Source organism: Falco rusticolus, chromosome 12 (assembly GCF_015220075.1).
Source record: "Falco rusticolus isolate bFalRus1 chromosome 12, bFalRus1.pri, whole genome shotgun sequence".
NCBI lineage: Eukaryota > Metazoa > Chordata > Aves > Falconiformes > Falconidae > Falco > Falco rusticolus.
Genome location: NC_051198.1, coordinates 19939207 through 19955543, shown reverse-complemented (window position 1 = coordinate 19955543; position 16337 = coordinate 19939207). Strand labels below are relative to the sequence as shown.

Genomic DNA, 16337 nt, shown 5'->3' with positions numbered 1-16337 from the left:
TGGAAAATAGCGAGCACAGTAAGTGTGAAACAAGGGCTCTTATATTGCATTCTGAAGGAATTTTCTTTTTCTCATTACATCCAGTGCCTCTCAGCTGTTTTGGACCATAAATGACTAGAAGCTACCAAAAAAAATAAATGAAGCGTATATGCTCCAATATGAAAAACACTTTGTATGTACATATGTATTTTCTCTCTCATTGGCAGACATGTGGCTTACCTTTCTCACTGCCAACACAAAAACTGGAAGTTGGAAATTTTTGTATTCATTTATTGGGCTTGATTCAGCTACTTTCTCTGACTTTGAGAAAGTCATTTAACTGTCAAATCTCTGCTTCTCCAGCTATAGCATAGAGATAATAATCCTGCAGTTTCTTTTACTTACTTTGACATTTAGATACCGAAATAAGGTGTTCTCTTCACAGAGAGAAGATTACATAGAAGTATTGCAAATGTCTTCTTGCCTCACAACTCAGGGAGCAAATACAATAGAGGTTCTCCAGTACATACTTCAGAAAGAAGCCAGAAAAACATGTTAATTCATAGTACATGCAGCGCGGCACAGCAGGCAAATGCGGAGTGATGACTTGCACCTACTTTTCAGAACAGATGAATGCTGTGGGGCTGTGCTGTCACGTGTTACTAAGACCTTTACCAGATGAAATCTGGAACAAACTTTACATAGTCTAATATCTTAACTTTTAATTTAAACAAAATACTCCTTAGTTAGCTTTTTAACTTACTAATGTTCAATTCTGTGATTCTTAGTAGTTTTCATAACTTCTATGAATTAGCTTGCCCTGTAAAAGAGGATAGAATGTTGTGAAGGTGGTACTTCTCCCATCAGTACTCCAGAATATTCAAGGATGGAGATTTCACAGCTGCTCACGATGTCTCTTTCAGTGTTTGACCACTATTGTGAAAATATTTTTTTCCATCATCTAATGGGGATTTCCATTGTTGAAACTTAGTGACCACTGCCTCTTGTCCTGTCCACCGTGCCTCTCTGAAAGAAGCCCAGTTATGTATCTTTTCGTTAAGTAATTTCTCCCTTTAGTTGTCATACCTTGAGAGCGAATCTTAAGTTTAGCATCATCTGCAGACTTGCTGAGTGTATTCAGTTAACTTGTTCACATTGTTAGATGTTAAACTGTTGGCCCCAGTATCAGCACCTGGGGGATGCCACCAGCAACCAGCTTCCAGCTGGACTTTGTACCAGTCATTACAATCTTTTTAGCCTGGTGGTCCAGCTGATTTTTTCCCAACCGTACCGTTTACTTTCCTAGGCCATATGTTACCAATCTAGTTAAAGGACACTATGGAACACACTGCAGGCTTTGCTGAGGTCAGGGTAGATGATGTTCACTGCTGTCATCTCTGTAGAGAAAGCTAGCAGGTACTCATGCAATAAAAGCCTTGAGTAGCTCCATTCTGTGGGCCTTTGGTCTTACCACCTGCAATTTTAGCCCCTGGATAGGAACAATTTGATTTACAGGAGAAAATAAGTGGTGCAATGGAATAGAGCAGAGAATGGAGATCAGATCTCTCAGGGGTAAGAATACAAAAGCTCAGTCCCTTTGGAAGGAAGAGGAGAAAGCTAAAAATGATTTTAAGAGAATGTAGGAGGCTGAACCATCTATGGTTACTTTTGGCAGCTATAGATCTTGAACTTTTACTGACATCTGCAGCCAAGAAAAGAAACTGAGTTTGGTTGCCTTTCTGCTTGTAATTTAAGGGAATAAAATAATTTTATCTGGTGTGGTATATTTTTATTCAATTTTCCTAATATACTTTCACTGCTTCTGTTTTGTCTTTTGTCTTTACTTCAATCTTTTTATGTTTTTAAACTAAATGTCAGAGAAGATTACATCATCCCCCCCCAACCCCTATGACTCAGATTACTGTATTTGTAATTGTGAATTAGAATAAAAGTAATGTCTCTATATCTGGTGCCATTACTTTACAGTTGAGATGCCTTGCAGTTATTTTAGCAGGTTAGATCTCTTTCATGTGCACATCTAATTCTGAAGCTCTTTGGTCTGTAATGTTGAGTTTTGCATAATTCTGGTGTAATTTGTTTGCTTTTGAATTGCAGAAATACAGTTCAATTACTTTTATACTTTTTATTTTGCTATATACATTATATGTAATTCTCTTGAGATGTAATTTGTTTTCTTATCAATACTAGTAATTTTTTAGACTTTAGGTGTCACTATGCCATTTTGGTAGCTTTAGAAATTGGTATAAGTTTTGGCACCAAAAAAAGCCAGATTTAGAAAAGAATTAGAAGCAGGTAGTGTAGTACTAATTAAACATGGCAACGCTGCCTTGTGGACACTGTGTTCCTGCAGTGGAATATATTTAAGAAGGTGAATTGCCTAGCTCAATGCAGCACCATTCTGGAGTGATGGCACGTGGTACAGTACAAACTGATGTTCTAGTTTGGATCTCAAAGAGAAGGCTTGTTGTCTCAGTGCCTACTTGTCAAGTTGCAAGTGAAATGGTTCTTTCCCTTACCTGCTCAAATGTGTAAGGTTAGTAGCACCCCTCCAGTGAATTAGCTCCTTCCTTCCTAACCCTGCATGTCACAGGTGCAGTTTTGCCAGGCACTGTAATCCCCAGATGTCCTCATAACAGTTACACTGCCAGCCAGACTCACTGAACGCTCTCCTTCGATAGTGTCACACAATGAAGGCACCCAGAATTCATGCAGATGGCTCCTGTAGGTGATGCCAGTCCCAGAGAGGAGCTGAGTTCAGCTGAAGTGTTGTGTACTTCAGCTTGGGTTTCCAGAGATGTGAGCGTTACCAAATGCAGCATTTTAGAAGGGCATGAGAAGGCACAGGGGGAAAAAAAAGGAAGTTGTTATAAAGGTGAAATTGTTTGCCAGTGTTATAAAATTCACTGTGAAATTTAGCACGTGGTTATCTTGTAGGAGAGGTGCACCGGGTTATCTGACCTGGACGTTAAATTTATTTTTCATTCTTAAGGTCTCAAGAGTTAATAGGTGATAAACGTGTTTAGATTGCTGTAAAAGATTGCATTAACTTCTAAGATCATTTGTAATGGCTTTCAAGTTTAATAACTTCATATGAGTTGTGTAGAAGAATTTATCCATCAGGGTGCATCTTGCCATTTCATTATCTTAGTTCTTGCATCTTAGTCTTGGGGTTGTGCTTTTTGTGTTTATTATTAATGATTATTTTATTTTAAGGGTTTGGAGAACATACATAAGCCAAGCATCGTCAGCTGTCATAATAAAATAAGGTGTGAATCTTTTGGGCTGCTCTATACTGCAGTAACACCCCTGCTTTAAAAAACAGACAAAACTCATTTATGCAAAGTAAAAAGAAGCTTGTATGCAAACTATTTGACTAAAGTCAAAATAGCTTAAGCATGGAGAAGAGTTTCAAAGAGTGGCGTCCGTTTGTGAAGGGGAAGGAGGGTTTCAAATGCATGATTCTCTTTGGTTGATACCATGTTGGTGAATTAATTGGTTGATAGAGTTCTATGGGGTTTTGTTAGGGTTAAAGAATAAACTACTACTTTGTCAAAATTCTTTCTTAGGTACAGCAGGGTGACAGATATTTTAGGTAAATAAAAATGAAATTTGGTACGTTACTTCTGCTCAACAATCCTTCTCTGGACCCAAAGAAGAATGGTATGGGATAGTCCTGACTTCAGTTGCTCTTTTACCTGATTCACGCCACATGAATTTATGCAGTGACTTTTGACATGATCCCAACTGTTTGTGCTTGAATTAAATTGTATGTTTCAGTGAGACATCCATGCTTGGTTGAAAAATTTTTGAAGTGATGGATAACTTAATATATTCTTGAGAGTTTTATCAGTTCCTAATTACATGTGTTTGTACTACTCTGCTTTTTTGTAAGTGCAGGGGTTCTGGTACCATAGTATTTTTGTACTTTTTATTTTTTTCTTCCTGGATGCTGTGTTTTCAGTGAGTACTTTTTGCTTTTCTTGGACACAATTTCAAGATGCTGAAATTCTTGCTGAGCTTTATTTTTGGACTCAACATAGCTGTGTAAATTACGTACATGTTTGTCATTATGGAGATTATTCAAATAACTAATCTATGCCCTAATCTTTAATGGGAAGTACTTATTTAACCTGTCATTGGATGAACCAAGTGTTTCTTACATTTGTTAGAGGATTAAATTTGTGGCTTGGCATAAGCAACAAATTCAAGCTTTCTGTTTACCTGTGACCTTAATTCAGAAAAGTTTTATGAACTCTGATTCTGAAATCTTCAGGTCTTTCCAACTAATGAATCCTTCTCATACATACCCTTTATTTAAAAAAACAAAACCAAGAAAACAGGCAAACTATAAAAACAAACTGCAGACTATCTTATGATGCTCTTGGCCTAGTTTATTACTCCTGTTCCCACACACAAAGAACTTCATGAGCCTTTTAAAGGCAATGATTACATAAGATCATTTTATTAAAAGCTGATTAATATGATAGGGGAGAAGGTGAATATTTTTGCAGAACGCCTGTGCATGTGTGACATTAAAGGGCTTCCAAATAGTCTGATCATGAGAAGAGTTCTTTAACTTTTAACAAGAAATTTGGAGCCTCTGCCTAATTTTACATGTAAGCATACAAAAATTTGTATTTAAACTTCTAAAGTGTTAAGCTCTAAGAATCTTGGTTTACCTTGGTTGTGAAATTGTTACCTGTATGAGTTTAATACATATTTACTCCTTTTTTTTTCCCTTTATCTTTTGATGTCATTCTGATCAGCAATGCAGTCCAGAATGCCATGTCTTTCTGTTTTGTTTTGTGTCTTCTGGTTTTATTTGTTTGGTGTTTGGGTTTTATTTTGTTTTTAGGGTTCTTTTGGACAAGTTTGGGTTTGGGGGGCTATTTTTTTAGTTTGCTTGGTTTTTGTATTTGGGGTTTTTTAAATTATCCCCTCGCTCCTGGGTAGACTCAAGTAACTTTGGTTGGTACCAGTTTGTAGACATATCAGAGCAATCAGCAGAAATAGGGAAATACGTGCAGTTAATGAAAACATGCTGTGCTTACAAATTGCCTGTAGGAATTTATTGCTTATTACATGCCTAATGACTCAGTTTTATTGTACAGCTTGCTTTATGCAGTGATTTCTTCTTCACGATCTCATCAGGACTCACTAGTGTTGCTATTTCAAACAACTAAGGTATAGAGAAATGTTTCTTTCTGATTGTGGGATTCCTTCATTTAAAACACACCAAATGGTCTGAAGCTCAGGACAGATAGGGAGGGTCAATTTTATAGAAGAAATGTGACTTTCTAAGGCATGGCACCTTAGGATTTAGAGGTATTACCTCAGGATTTCTAGTTCTGGCATTCTTGGTAAACCAAAAGTTTCTGGCATACAGGGTGTGTGTGTATGCATTTACGTACCTCATATATATATACACACACACATATACATAAACGATACAAATTTTAGCTACTTTTAAAAGGCTTATGTTGAGCCTTATAAGCCTGATTTATTTTCTGGCATAAATCAGACTGGATAAGGAGTGAATCTACTTTGCATAGGCATGTGCTTACCTGATGATTTGGATTGTTCAGAAAGTTATATTTTCCTTTCTGGCCTGAGTTCATTTAGAGCAAAGGGACTTTTGAATCATGCTGCTGCTTTTTTATTTTTTTTAATTTTTTTACTTTTCCAGTAGAATTTGGAGAATTCTTACACAAATTCAGATGAAAATTTAATTCACAGACCACAGTCCTGTTTTCAGATGTGATCAATAACCAATACTAGTAACAGTATAAGAGAAAGTATATTTGTTAGTAGAAGTTTGTCACTTAAGTACCTGAAAATTGGTACTAATTTCCCTGTAATGACGTCCTTACTAAGTAGGAGTCTTTCATATGGTGCAAGTAAGTTCAGTTGGAGTAATGTGCATTGCTTCTGAGCTGGGCAACCCTGTAATGGACTCGATCTTAAAAGTCTTTTCCAACCTAAATGATTTATGAAAAATCATTCCTAACCAGCCTCCTGTGTTTCTGTTCAATACATATGCGTTGCTGCTGTGCTAAAAGGTAACTTTTTTTTTTGTAACTTGCCAGCATTAGTCCCTAGAGGAAAAATATCAATGACTTGTTTTTCTTACAGTAGTTCATAGAAGGTGTATCTATACGGTTATGCTTATTTTGAGATACTAAAACATGCAGTTTTACTGTGCCTAGACCAAGAAAACATTTACCTCTCTCCGTGCCATTCAGTGCACTGTTCTTTCTGTGCAGTGTTTTCTTGCAGACCCTTTTCAGCGACCAAACACTAGATTCAGTCAGTAATGTTGATTGGAACAACACCAGTGTAAATCCAGATTTAAGTGATAATGTGTTAAAGCCTGTTTAAAATATGTGTAAGTTCATAGGTCCTCACGTTTACCTCTTAATATTTTCTACAACTGTTAAGGTAGTATCTGGTAGTTGAATGCTTTGGCTCTTCAGCTAACAATGTAGTAGTTCAAACATATAAACTGTGTAAATTGTTACTGAATGCAAAGTCTCCTTTAATTTTGTCTTTTTAAAATTTGTTTCACATTGGGAATGCTTTGTCCTCTTTAGATTGTGACTAGACAGCAGTGAGAATTATATAAAAGGTGGAAACAAGAATATGCAAAAAAAATTTGAATATTATCTACTAATTACTTTTAAAGCCGTGACAGTTGTGCATGGTGGCTTCAAGAGACTGTCTTTAAATCTTACCAATTTGGAGTGCTCAGAATCAGCACTCCAGCTCTAATTAAGATAAAAACTCTGAATTTTTTTACTAAAAGCCACATGCAGCATAAAAAGCCTGGGCCATCCATATGATCTATGCATATGTTTAGATGGCAGGCATTTACTGGTTCATTTAGATGTACATAAATGAATTTGCTGTGCATTCTGTCTTTTATTTTGTTTGGGCAAGAGTGTGTTATATAGTACCAAGTTTATTGATCTGTCTTTTGGCCACAGATACAGTCTTGTACTGTTTGGAAGATTTGAGACACAGATCCCGGTATTCTTTTGTTTGGGACTGCTGTGTAAATGAGCACAGCCAAACTCGAGCCAGTTAATAATGAATCAGTACAATGCAGATCTTTCTTCTGTCAATTCTAAGTATTGAGTGAATATTGGAGAAGTCAGGCTCTAGTTAGGGGTCTTTTGCAGACTGAAATCACTAGGATGATGCTTTTATTTTCTTGTTTTTAGTGTTGTACGATAGCTTGCTCTCCCGTTGTAAATATCTTTGCAGTCTGGAGAACTTGAAATTTGCTATGAAGACATTGCTATGTTTCTGTCAGCATCATCCTGTGCCCCTTAAACTGCCCTTAAAATTAAAATACACTAGTAGTCTTAGTATTGGCTTCCCATAGCCAGGGAATCAATTTCATATAATTAGCAGCAGCTTTTTGGACTCCATGGTTCCTACTCTGTGGTTTGGTGATCGTTTCAATGATCAAGACTTGCCTCAGAGTGGTTGTTTGATTGGGGATCTTCAAAACACTTCTACATTTAAGGCAGTTCAGGAAAGCTTTTTTATTTAAGGTAGCTCTGTCCTCCTCTGTTCAGTATCTGCTCAGTATTTTTTCCCCCTTCTTTCCCTTTATGCCGAATACAGGAAAGGTTACTCCTGAGTTCTACTCCTGCACAAAACCTCTCCATTATGCACCTACTTTTCAGTTTAATCTGTGGTTGTCATTGAAGTAACAGCATATGTTAAAATCAAATCAGATTTTCCTCACAAGCATATTTCCTAAAACTGTCTCCTGTTATTTTATTCTCAGACCGTCTAGCTAATGATTCACGCTTCTGTGTTCCTAATCTCTACTGAGAGATGAACATTTCTTGAAGGTCAGCAAGAGACAATTGGTGTATCTATACAGGATTACCCAGCGTCATTCTGCCATATACAGGGGAGCAATTGGTAATTGTTGATAGCAGAATTTCCAAGTCTGTGGATTCATGCCTGCATATATTATTTTCTTTCTTCAACTTGTATCTGAATGACCAATGCGTATGATGTTGCATTGACTTGATGGGAACCGCTATCAGTGAGTTCTGAGAGTTCTTGCACTGCATCAGTCTCACCCAGGCTGCATCCGTATTCCAATAGAAAACTTAACATGGCATGATACAATACCCGTGAGGTTGCCTTTTCCACTCCTGTGGTTTGTCCTGGTTTACAGGCGCTAAGTGTTTTGTTTCTTTTGTAATTTCTTTCTGTAATTTTTGTTTCCCTACCTCCTGTCCCAGGAAATCGTTACTTTAATAAAGATTTGTATCTTGTGGGCTGTCTTACTCATCTGGTAAAAACATGAAGGAATAGCAGAACAGGAATTGTAGAACTTTCCACTGGTTCAAAGGTAGGGAGTATGCTGAAACAAAGAAGGACTTTAAAAAATCAGCAGTTGCTGTTGATTTTGATTCATTGTGGTAGTTTTAAAAGATCAGTGTTGGCATCTGTTTTTTAAATTTTGTAAAGTTTTGAAACTATATTGTAGATTTCTTAAAGAAAAAACATTATTAAAGAACACTTACTCAGACAGAAGACAGAAGTCTGATTTCCCTCCCCCTCAATATGCATTAAGTGCATCTTCTGGAGAATTTGGTGTTTTGCTCTGGGTTGTTTAACCAGGCTATATTGAAATCTTTTCATAATGTTGTCTTATATAATAGCCGTGGTACAACTTTTTTCATACAGCTTCGCTTCTTGAGCCGGTTATCATTGTGTGTCTTCACTGGAAGTAAGGGCAGTCTTACTGTACTTCTCTGTTCCTAAATACTGATCGTCGTCGTGGTCTTGTCTGAATTATGTTCCCACATGTTTTTCATTCCTCCATTGGATCAAACTCAAAAAAAGGCTTTTTTGCCTTTAGTTTTTAAGGCCAAATAGATCCAACCTCTGCTTACTCTTTGAAATCTCACGTTCAGGACTTGCATACTACCTGAGCTCTCATATAGAGTATTAATTTTCATGAGCTCCTTATTAAGTTGTCCAAGACAGTCTTATCTGTGATTGTCTTACAAAGCTGCCATTTGTTTTCTGGTCCTTTTTGTTCTCCTTTTCTTTGTTCCACAGTGAAAAACCTAACTAACAAACAAAGAACCCTTGTTAAACATCCCTTAGCTTAAGGCAATCAGGAATTGTCAACCTGCTGATGGAGTCACCTGAAACATAGAAAAATTTACAAGCAGACAAGAGCTTCTAACAAATGGGGGTGAAGGAAGGTGTAAGATGTGAAAACTGCTTTCACATGGTTAATACTTCAAAGAACAAAGAAAGTTATTAGCTGTAGCCCTGGTTCCTAGGACAGGGGAATCAGTTGAATCCTGGGTGGTTTATGTGGTAAGAGGCTGGTAATACTGCAGGCATGTATGTCGGCAGGCTTTGTTTGCGAGACCTCTAAATTACTTTTTATTACTGACTGATAATAGGTTTTGTTAGTATTCTTGTCAGCTCAATTGAAGAACTTTCTATTTGTGACCAGTTTAAATACAAAGTACATGTAAGGGCAGAAAGGATTCTGAAGGGACAGTTTAGTCTCATTAGAATTAAATTATGAAGACATAAAAGATAACTTTTATTTTGTTTGCTGTTATATCTTAAACTTTTGCTTTCTTTTAACATTCATACAAGATAAATTTTGCCTCATTCTGTAGGAATTAAAATAATTTTTGTAAAATATTTTTTATTTGAGAAAAAGGTCGAAACCAGGTATGTAATCTTAACACCGTCGAGGCTTTCTGAGTATATTTACTACTAATTCTCACTGTTGATACCAGTTAAGTCAGGAATGCTGTGTGGTGGAGGAACAGAGCTTAAATCAGAGTCAGATAGAGGAAGAACATTTCATATCTGAATACATACTAGACAACTCTCCATTTTTTTAAATTATGGGTTTTTTTTCATTTCACAAAAGCTATGTAGTTCTTTGTAATTGTTATCTTAGTTTGCTTAGGTTCTGTGGCACCTTACAGGCAGGAGACTACCAATAGAACAATGAAACTACGGCATTATGCTCTACTAGTCTAAATAATACTCAAAACTTTTAGAAATCCTAGTGTCCTGCAAAGAGAGTATAATTTTATTTCGGTGTGTAACTGATTTTACAATCTGGTAAATATAATGTATATTCTCTTTCACTTGACTTGTCTCTGTAGGTAGCTAGCTCCCCCCCTTTTTTTTTTTTCCTCTGTCTAGGTTAAAATAGTCAGAATTCTATCCTGTTACCTTTATTTGATACAGCATCTGTCCTAATTATCTGAAGTTTTAAAAAAAGACATTAATGAATGAAACTGCAGAACACTGTGAGGAGGAGAATATTGTATTTAAATCCAGAGAAACTGGGGTTTTGGATACATGCCTCTGAGAAAGAGCTTGCAAGTCTTGCCATAATGTTGTTTAAACCACATTAACTTTCTCTCCAAGGCATTTTAATCATTAGTATTGGAAGAAAGGGTAAAAAGTGGTAGCTGGAGAATCTGTGTTCACTTAAGTTATTTTCTAGGCATCCATGATTGAGAGATGCCGGAGATGATATAATGGAGCTAGGTGCCTGGTTCAGCCCAGTAGACCATTTGCCATAGGCTGAGAGGATTTTCCTCTGGTGGAAAAAAGAAAAAGAGGAAATATATAAACAGTAGGCTTTTATGTGTTTGGTAAAGATTATAAATAATTTATAATAAGTATTGCAGGTTTCTAGACTACAGATACTGATAACTGTAAGACAGATAATGTTTTCAAATTTTAACTATGTAATTTACCTGTTTTAAATGTTTTGTGGTGGTTTGTTTCTTTTGGGGCTTTTTTGGTGTTCTTTTTTTGGTTTTGTTTTGTTTTCATTTTAGTCTGGTATCTACTACTGTATGTCTAGTATTGTCTTTTTTTGAGACTCAAGTCCATGCATGTGAAGATATTATATATGCATATAAAATGCTACCTGTCAGCCATTAGATGGTTAAAATGCTGTACAAAGAAATGTTACATCCAGTAGAAATTCACTTGCTTAGACATGGTGGGGGAAATAATCTTGTCACTTAATGAAATAAAATGAAACTTCTTAAGTTACCAGCAATAAGGTATAAATTCAGGTAGTAAAATACTCTTGCAGTTGCAATGACAGTGAAGAAGTGCTTCTGCAAAAAATAAAGTTGAATAAAGGTAGGCTGTAGTGGAGAGAGAGCAGACTAGAGGTATATGGAATAGAAGTAAACTGGAAAGGCAAACCCCTGTTTGGCCTTTAACATCAAAAAAAGTAATAATCCGTTAAAATAAAGTTGACAAACTGACTTCATGGTACAACATATAATTAATTTTTAGAAGGGAATGTTCTGGAATTATCAAGGCCAAAAGCTTGAAAAAAACTTACAAAGATATGGTTGGGTATAGAGAATGTTTCCTACTTCTCTGCTGCTGGAGTCTTTTCCTCTATGGGTGTGTATTGTACTCAGGTTTTTCTCACTCACCTTCCCACCATTTCTCTTTGGTGGTGTGGTTCTCCTGACAGATACTGAGAGGAAGAGAAATTCAGGACGTTTCTACGCTGCAGAGTTAATGCGCAGTGGTTATGTTTCCTTAAGGATCAGTCATTAACAGTTGGCATCTAATGCTTATGGTTGAGCTTAACAGTCTCAGTATTCACTGAAGAATGACACTTTTTACGATAACTTCTTCGGGGTTATCTTTAAGTCAAGGACATCACTACAAACAGTTATCTTTTCTGTATTTGTGTGCTGTCTGTTCCATGGGAAAAGAAGGGAGAAGGCTGTTGTGGGCAGAGGTCCTATAGCCGTGTGTGTAAGGGCACTGGAACCTCCTGGTAAACACCAACTAAACGGATAGAACTGAATGAAACTCAGGCGTATGAAATACAAGGTAATGCGTGTAAGGGGTAATAAATATATATTACTATGAAATGGTAGTTCACTTGAGAACGTTAGCATAAAAGTGACAGTTCCTAGCAAGATGATCCAGCACACTTAACATGTTTCATCCACATCTATGTATGTTTCTTTAAAATACCATTTCTTGAAAATAATTCTGCAGATTATTTGCAGAAAACTTGGAGGCAGAGGATTTTCAGGCCAAAGGAATGTTGGGGGAGAAGGTCTTGAGGAAGAGGGGAGAGAAGGGGGTTGGAGCAGTGGGGTCAAACTCCCGTTGCATTACCTGCGTGTTACACATGGGCAGGTCTGTACCACTGCTGAGTAACGGGAAGCTTTCTACCGGCTACCTGCACAAAAATATGATAAATAGCATTTTAATATAGCCATAGGAGAGATGAATAAAATTCTGTGATTAATTATTAGGAATCATTCCATTCAAAAAAGTAAAGTATTTTTACAGGGCATTGGTAAAACCTTACATTGTTTCTAGTTTGGGTTACATGCTTTCAAATTAGGCACTGAACTTACTGGAGGTGGGTCACTCAGAGGTGACATTTCATTTATCCAGGCCTTTTTATTAGTTCTGTGTGTATTTATTGTTTACCATAGAACCTCTTGTTCCTTCATTGCTTCTCTGTTTATGAAACTATTTCCCAAGTCATCAGAATTCCTATATACTGGAGTGCTTGGGTTAGTGCAGCTATTAATTTTGTTGCTTTGGTGGTAATTTTGTATCCTAAAAGTATGGCAACATGCAGTTTTCTATTATTTTTATATTTTATAATATTTTTACATTTCTAATGTAAAGTTTTGAAGTATGTCTGGATCATTTTCTTGCAAATAACTTTTTGACTTAATAAAATCTGTACTTTTTACAAACCAACAGTTCTTCCTTATGTTTGTGTAGGGGAAAATGCAGTGTTGCACTTCTGAATGAGACAGAATCTGTGCTGTCCTATCTGGAGAAAGAGGTAATACGTGATTTCTATTTTAGTAGATATTGGGATGGGTTTATGTTTTTGCACGGATGTATTTTTAATAAATGGTTAAGCAATACTTGAAAAATCTTTTTTGAATGATAAGTTAGAAAAAATAATGTTGAAAACACTGATATTAAAAATGTTATTGGATAAAAACTTAATTGACACTCTTAAATAATGTTTTTATTGTGAATGTGGTTGTATTTAGAAAGTAATTAATTTGAAGTAATTCATACGGTGTCTTACAAAAGAAAAATACATGAACTTTTTCCTGTAGTGGATACTTAAGGGGGAAATTCACACGGCTCCCCTTTCCCCCCTTAGATCCTTCTTTTTTTATTTTTTTTCCATAGAGCTGTTCTAGAAAGAAGGATCTTCTGTAGCCAGTGGACAGGGAGAGATAGAGAGGATTCTTTAGAGGGCAGCTTAGCATAGGAGTTTAATTTTAAGGGCTCTGTACAGAAAATATCTCTCTCCTGTACAGAAAGTATCACCTCACCTTTCCCATGAAAGGAACTTTGGGTGCTGGGCTTTACCAGAGGGGAACAAAGTCCTCCAAGTATTTGATAGATAATTGTGTTGAAAAAAGCCCCTTCAAAATAAACATTTTTATTTGAAGTGTCTTAACATAACATCAGACAGACAGTGGTTTTTAGCTGAAATCTGCATGTCATATTTAAAAGTAAAAATGTTTCTGAAAACAGGACTTGCCCTGTACTTCAGGTGGCTGTACCAGGTAATGCCAATACTGGTTTTGTGTAAGACCTTTTCAGACCCTGACAGTGGTTTATGCTTTTTTGAGACTAATTTAAGAATGCAAGGTCAGTATGATAGAGCTAGTTATGAGAGAAAACATGTTAAATTCAGAAAGCAGTTAACATTACTTTTTTTCAAGTCCATTGATACATTTTTGAGTATGATTCTTTTCATTATTCTCTGTTCTGAAACAACTCCTAGCAATTAGAGAAGCTTCAATTAGCGGTTTAAAAGAGGAACATCTATATTATTTAAAATAAGGATTAATGTACCAATCCTGTGCTCTGTAAAAGTGTGCAAGGGGGGTTACTGTAATAATTTTCAAATGGAAGGTGATAAAAAGGTTTACAAACCTAATTTTAAAAATCGTTATGCTGTTGCAAATATGTCTTCTTTTCTTAGGATACTTTTTTTTATTCATTGGTGTATGATCCATCACTGAAAACACTTTTAGCAGACAAGGGAGAAATCAGAGTGGGGCCTAGATACCAAGCAGATGTACCGGACATGCTTGCAGAAGGTAAATATACGATCTTTGATTAGTAAAAAAAAAATAATAATCCTCATCTTTTATTATTACTTATGGCGACTTTCTGAACTAAACTAATCAGCATAGAGGCAGAGAAAGTAAGATAGTAGGTCTTAGAAAATTGACAAATAGCAGTAGATACTATGAGGAAAGAAAATATACTTGAATAGCTATTGCAAAGACATTGTCCATTTCCAGTTTGTGCATAACACAAGTTAGGCATTTAATGTTTGCTTATTTAATTGTACCCTTGGTTAGTTCTTTGATATAGACCTCATGGAAATAAGATGTTGAGGACCAACTTGTTTGTAGAATAATAACATAATAACAAAAGAAATGAAAAATATATTCTTTTTTGCCCTTTTAAAACAGGCTCTGCATAGAGAATGTGTATCTTTGTGTCATCTTGTTTGGAAATATTGGCTTCCATCAAAGCATCTTCTCTGTTTTGTAGCAGGACTGAAACAAATATTTCAAGCCTTGATATATCTTTAAAAATCACTGGTATTATTTAAATTTTATTTATAATCTAGCACAACTACCTGTGCCTTAGTCTTTTGCTGCGTAGGAACTTTATTCTTTTAAACAGAATTTCAAATACAATATTTATTTATTGCTTGGATGTTATTTAGGAAGCATGAGCAGCTATGTCTTGTTACATTTGCGATTGTGTTTATTTAGTAAATTTCAAAATAAGCTGGTTTTGTCAGGGAAATGTGCACTTTACATTGAGTGCTAACAAAACAGTTTCCTGAGGAATATCTAAACATAGATACAATTTTCAAGACTCTTGGTATTTATTCCTTAATAAGAAAAGGTTGTGTGACAGGAATATTACTTGCAATAAGTCAAAAGGATTCTGAATGCCCCAAATACGGATCTGTAATCTTAAATGGTGTGTTTTCTGTTGTCGTAGGCTGCTTTTTTTCCTACTGTACTTTGTTTCATACAAAATGAATGTTATTTCTACCAAGCTTATTAAATAAACTATAAAACAAGAATGATTTGATTTCTAGCAAGTGGCAGATTGTTTTATAATGGATGATATTTTGCAGCTTATCTGCATTATTATTCTGACTTTTCTTTTAATAACCAGAAATAAACTCTAGGAAATCTTTTCCAGATTTGTTTACAAGGTGTGCAGACTTATTTCAGAACAAGTTTGTGTCTAGAACATGATACGCTGAGATTCTTGCTGTAAAATGTGCCTGTCACAGAGGAACAAATAATTATGTAGATGTTCATATGCTCAAGAGCAAAGCTTCCCAGTGGACTAAGAGAAAATGACTGTGTCAATGTGTTTATCAGGTAGCCGGGAAGTACTGATGTGCTTCTGAAGTAGTTGGTTGAATTGCTGAGTTTTCAGAATGAGCTGGGTTTGTCTGCTATGCAGCAAGTCTTTTCCTACCGAGTTCTGCTATTTAAATTACTAAAGACAGAGCCTAAGTATGGAATAGTGAATACTACATATAAATTAAATGTTTTACCCATGGAAGTTTTACTTACTTCATTTTTTTCTAAGATTAAATTCCGTGTGTATTAAAAGTTGGCAAGGTTTTCTGGAGCTGAACTTTCTGAGTTAAATCCTTGATTCAGTTGAGAGATCTTTCTCTTATGTCATGAAGACAAGATTTCACTGTGTGTTGCTGTCTTGTTTTTCTCACGCCCCAATAATCCCCAAAGTGCGGTAAGTGGTGTAGTCTTCTTGCTGTCCTTGGTAGGCGTTAGTAGTATGTTAGTTATTAAGGTTCAGAAACACCAAGTTGCCCACAAACCAAAGATACGTTGATATGCAGAGCGTTCCGTGGCAGTTCAGTTGGATTAATCTGCACTTATTTCCAGTGGCTGGTGGGAAAAAAAAAGTTTGGTTTAGGAGGATAAAAATACCTGAATTACTGTAGTTTTGACTGATAGTTATCTGAATGTTTCTGTAGCCTTCTGACCTCCAAGGAAAAGAAAAAAATGATTCAGCTGTTACTGTGTCTTTATGTAAGCTGACAGTGGGGAAGTTAATTCATTCACTGTCAAGCCTTTTCATTCACTCAAACAAATCTAAACAATGTTTAAAATCAATGGAATAAATCAGATATGCTTGGAAAATACGGAATTCTGTGAAGATTTCTGAATCTTAAAATTAAGTTTAAAACCAGCTAACAATCTCTGTCCAAATTATTG

The 16337-nt window shown here is 35.9% G+C and overlaps 1 protein-coding gene across 2 annotated transcripts in view; it reads left to right on the top strand.

Moving 5' to 3' along the window:
• The window catches only part of MTA3 (metastasis associated 1 family member 3), a 136667-nt gene that overhangs the window by 24530 nt on the left and 95800 nt on the right, over positions 1 to 16337 (top strand). For both annotated transcript variants that reach the window (XM_037405660.1, XM_037405659.1), the window contains exons 5-6: positions 12805 to 12868; positions 14036 to 14153. In XM_037405660.1, the coding sequence (XP_037261557.1) occupies positions 12805 to 12868; positions 14036 to 14153 (182 nt within the window). The remainder of the gene's footprint in view (positions 1 to 12804; positions 12869 to 14035; positions 14154 to 16337) is intronic.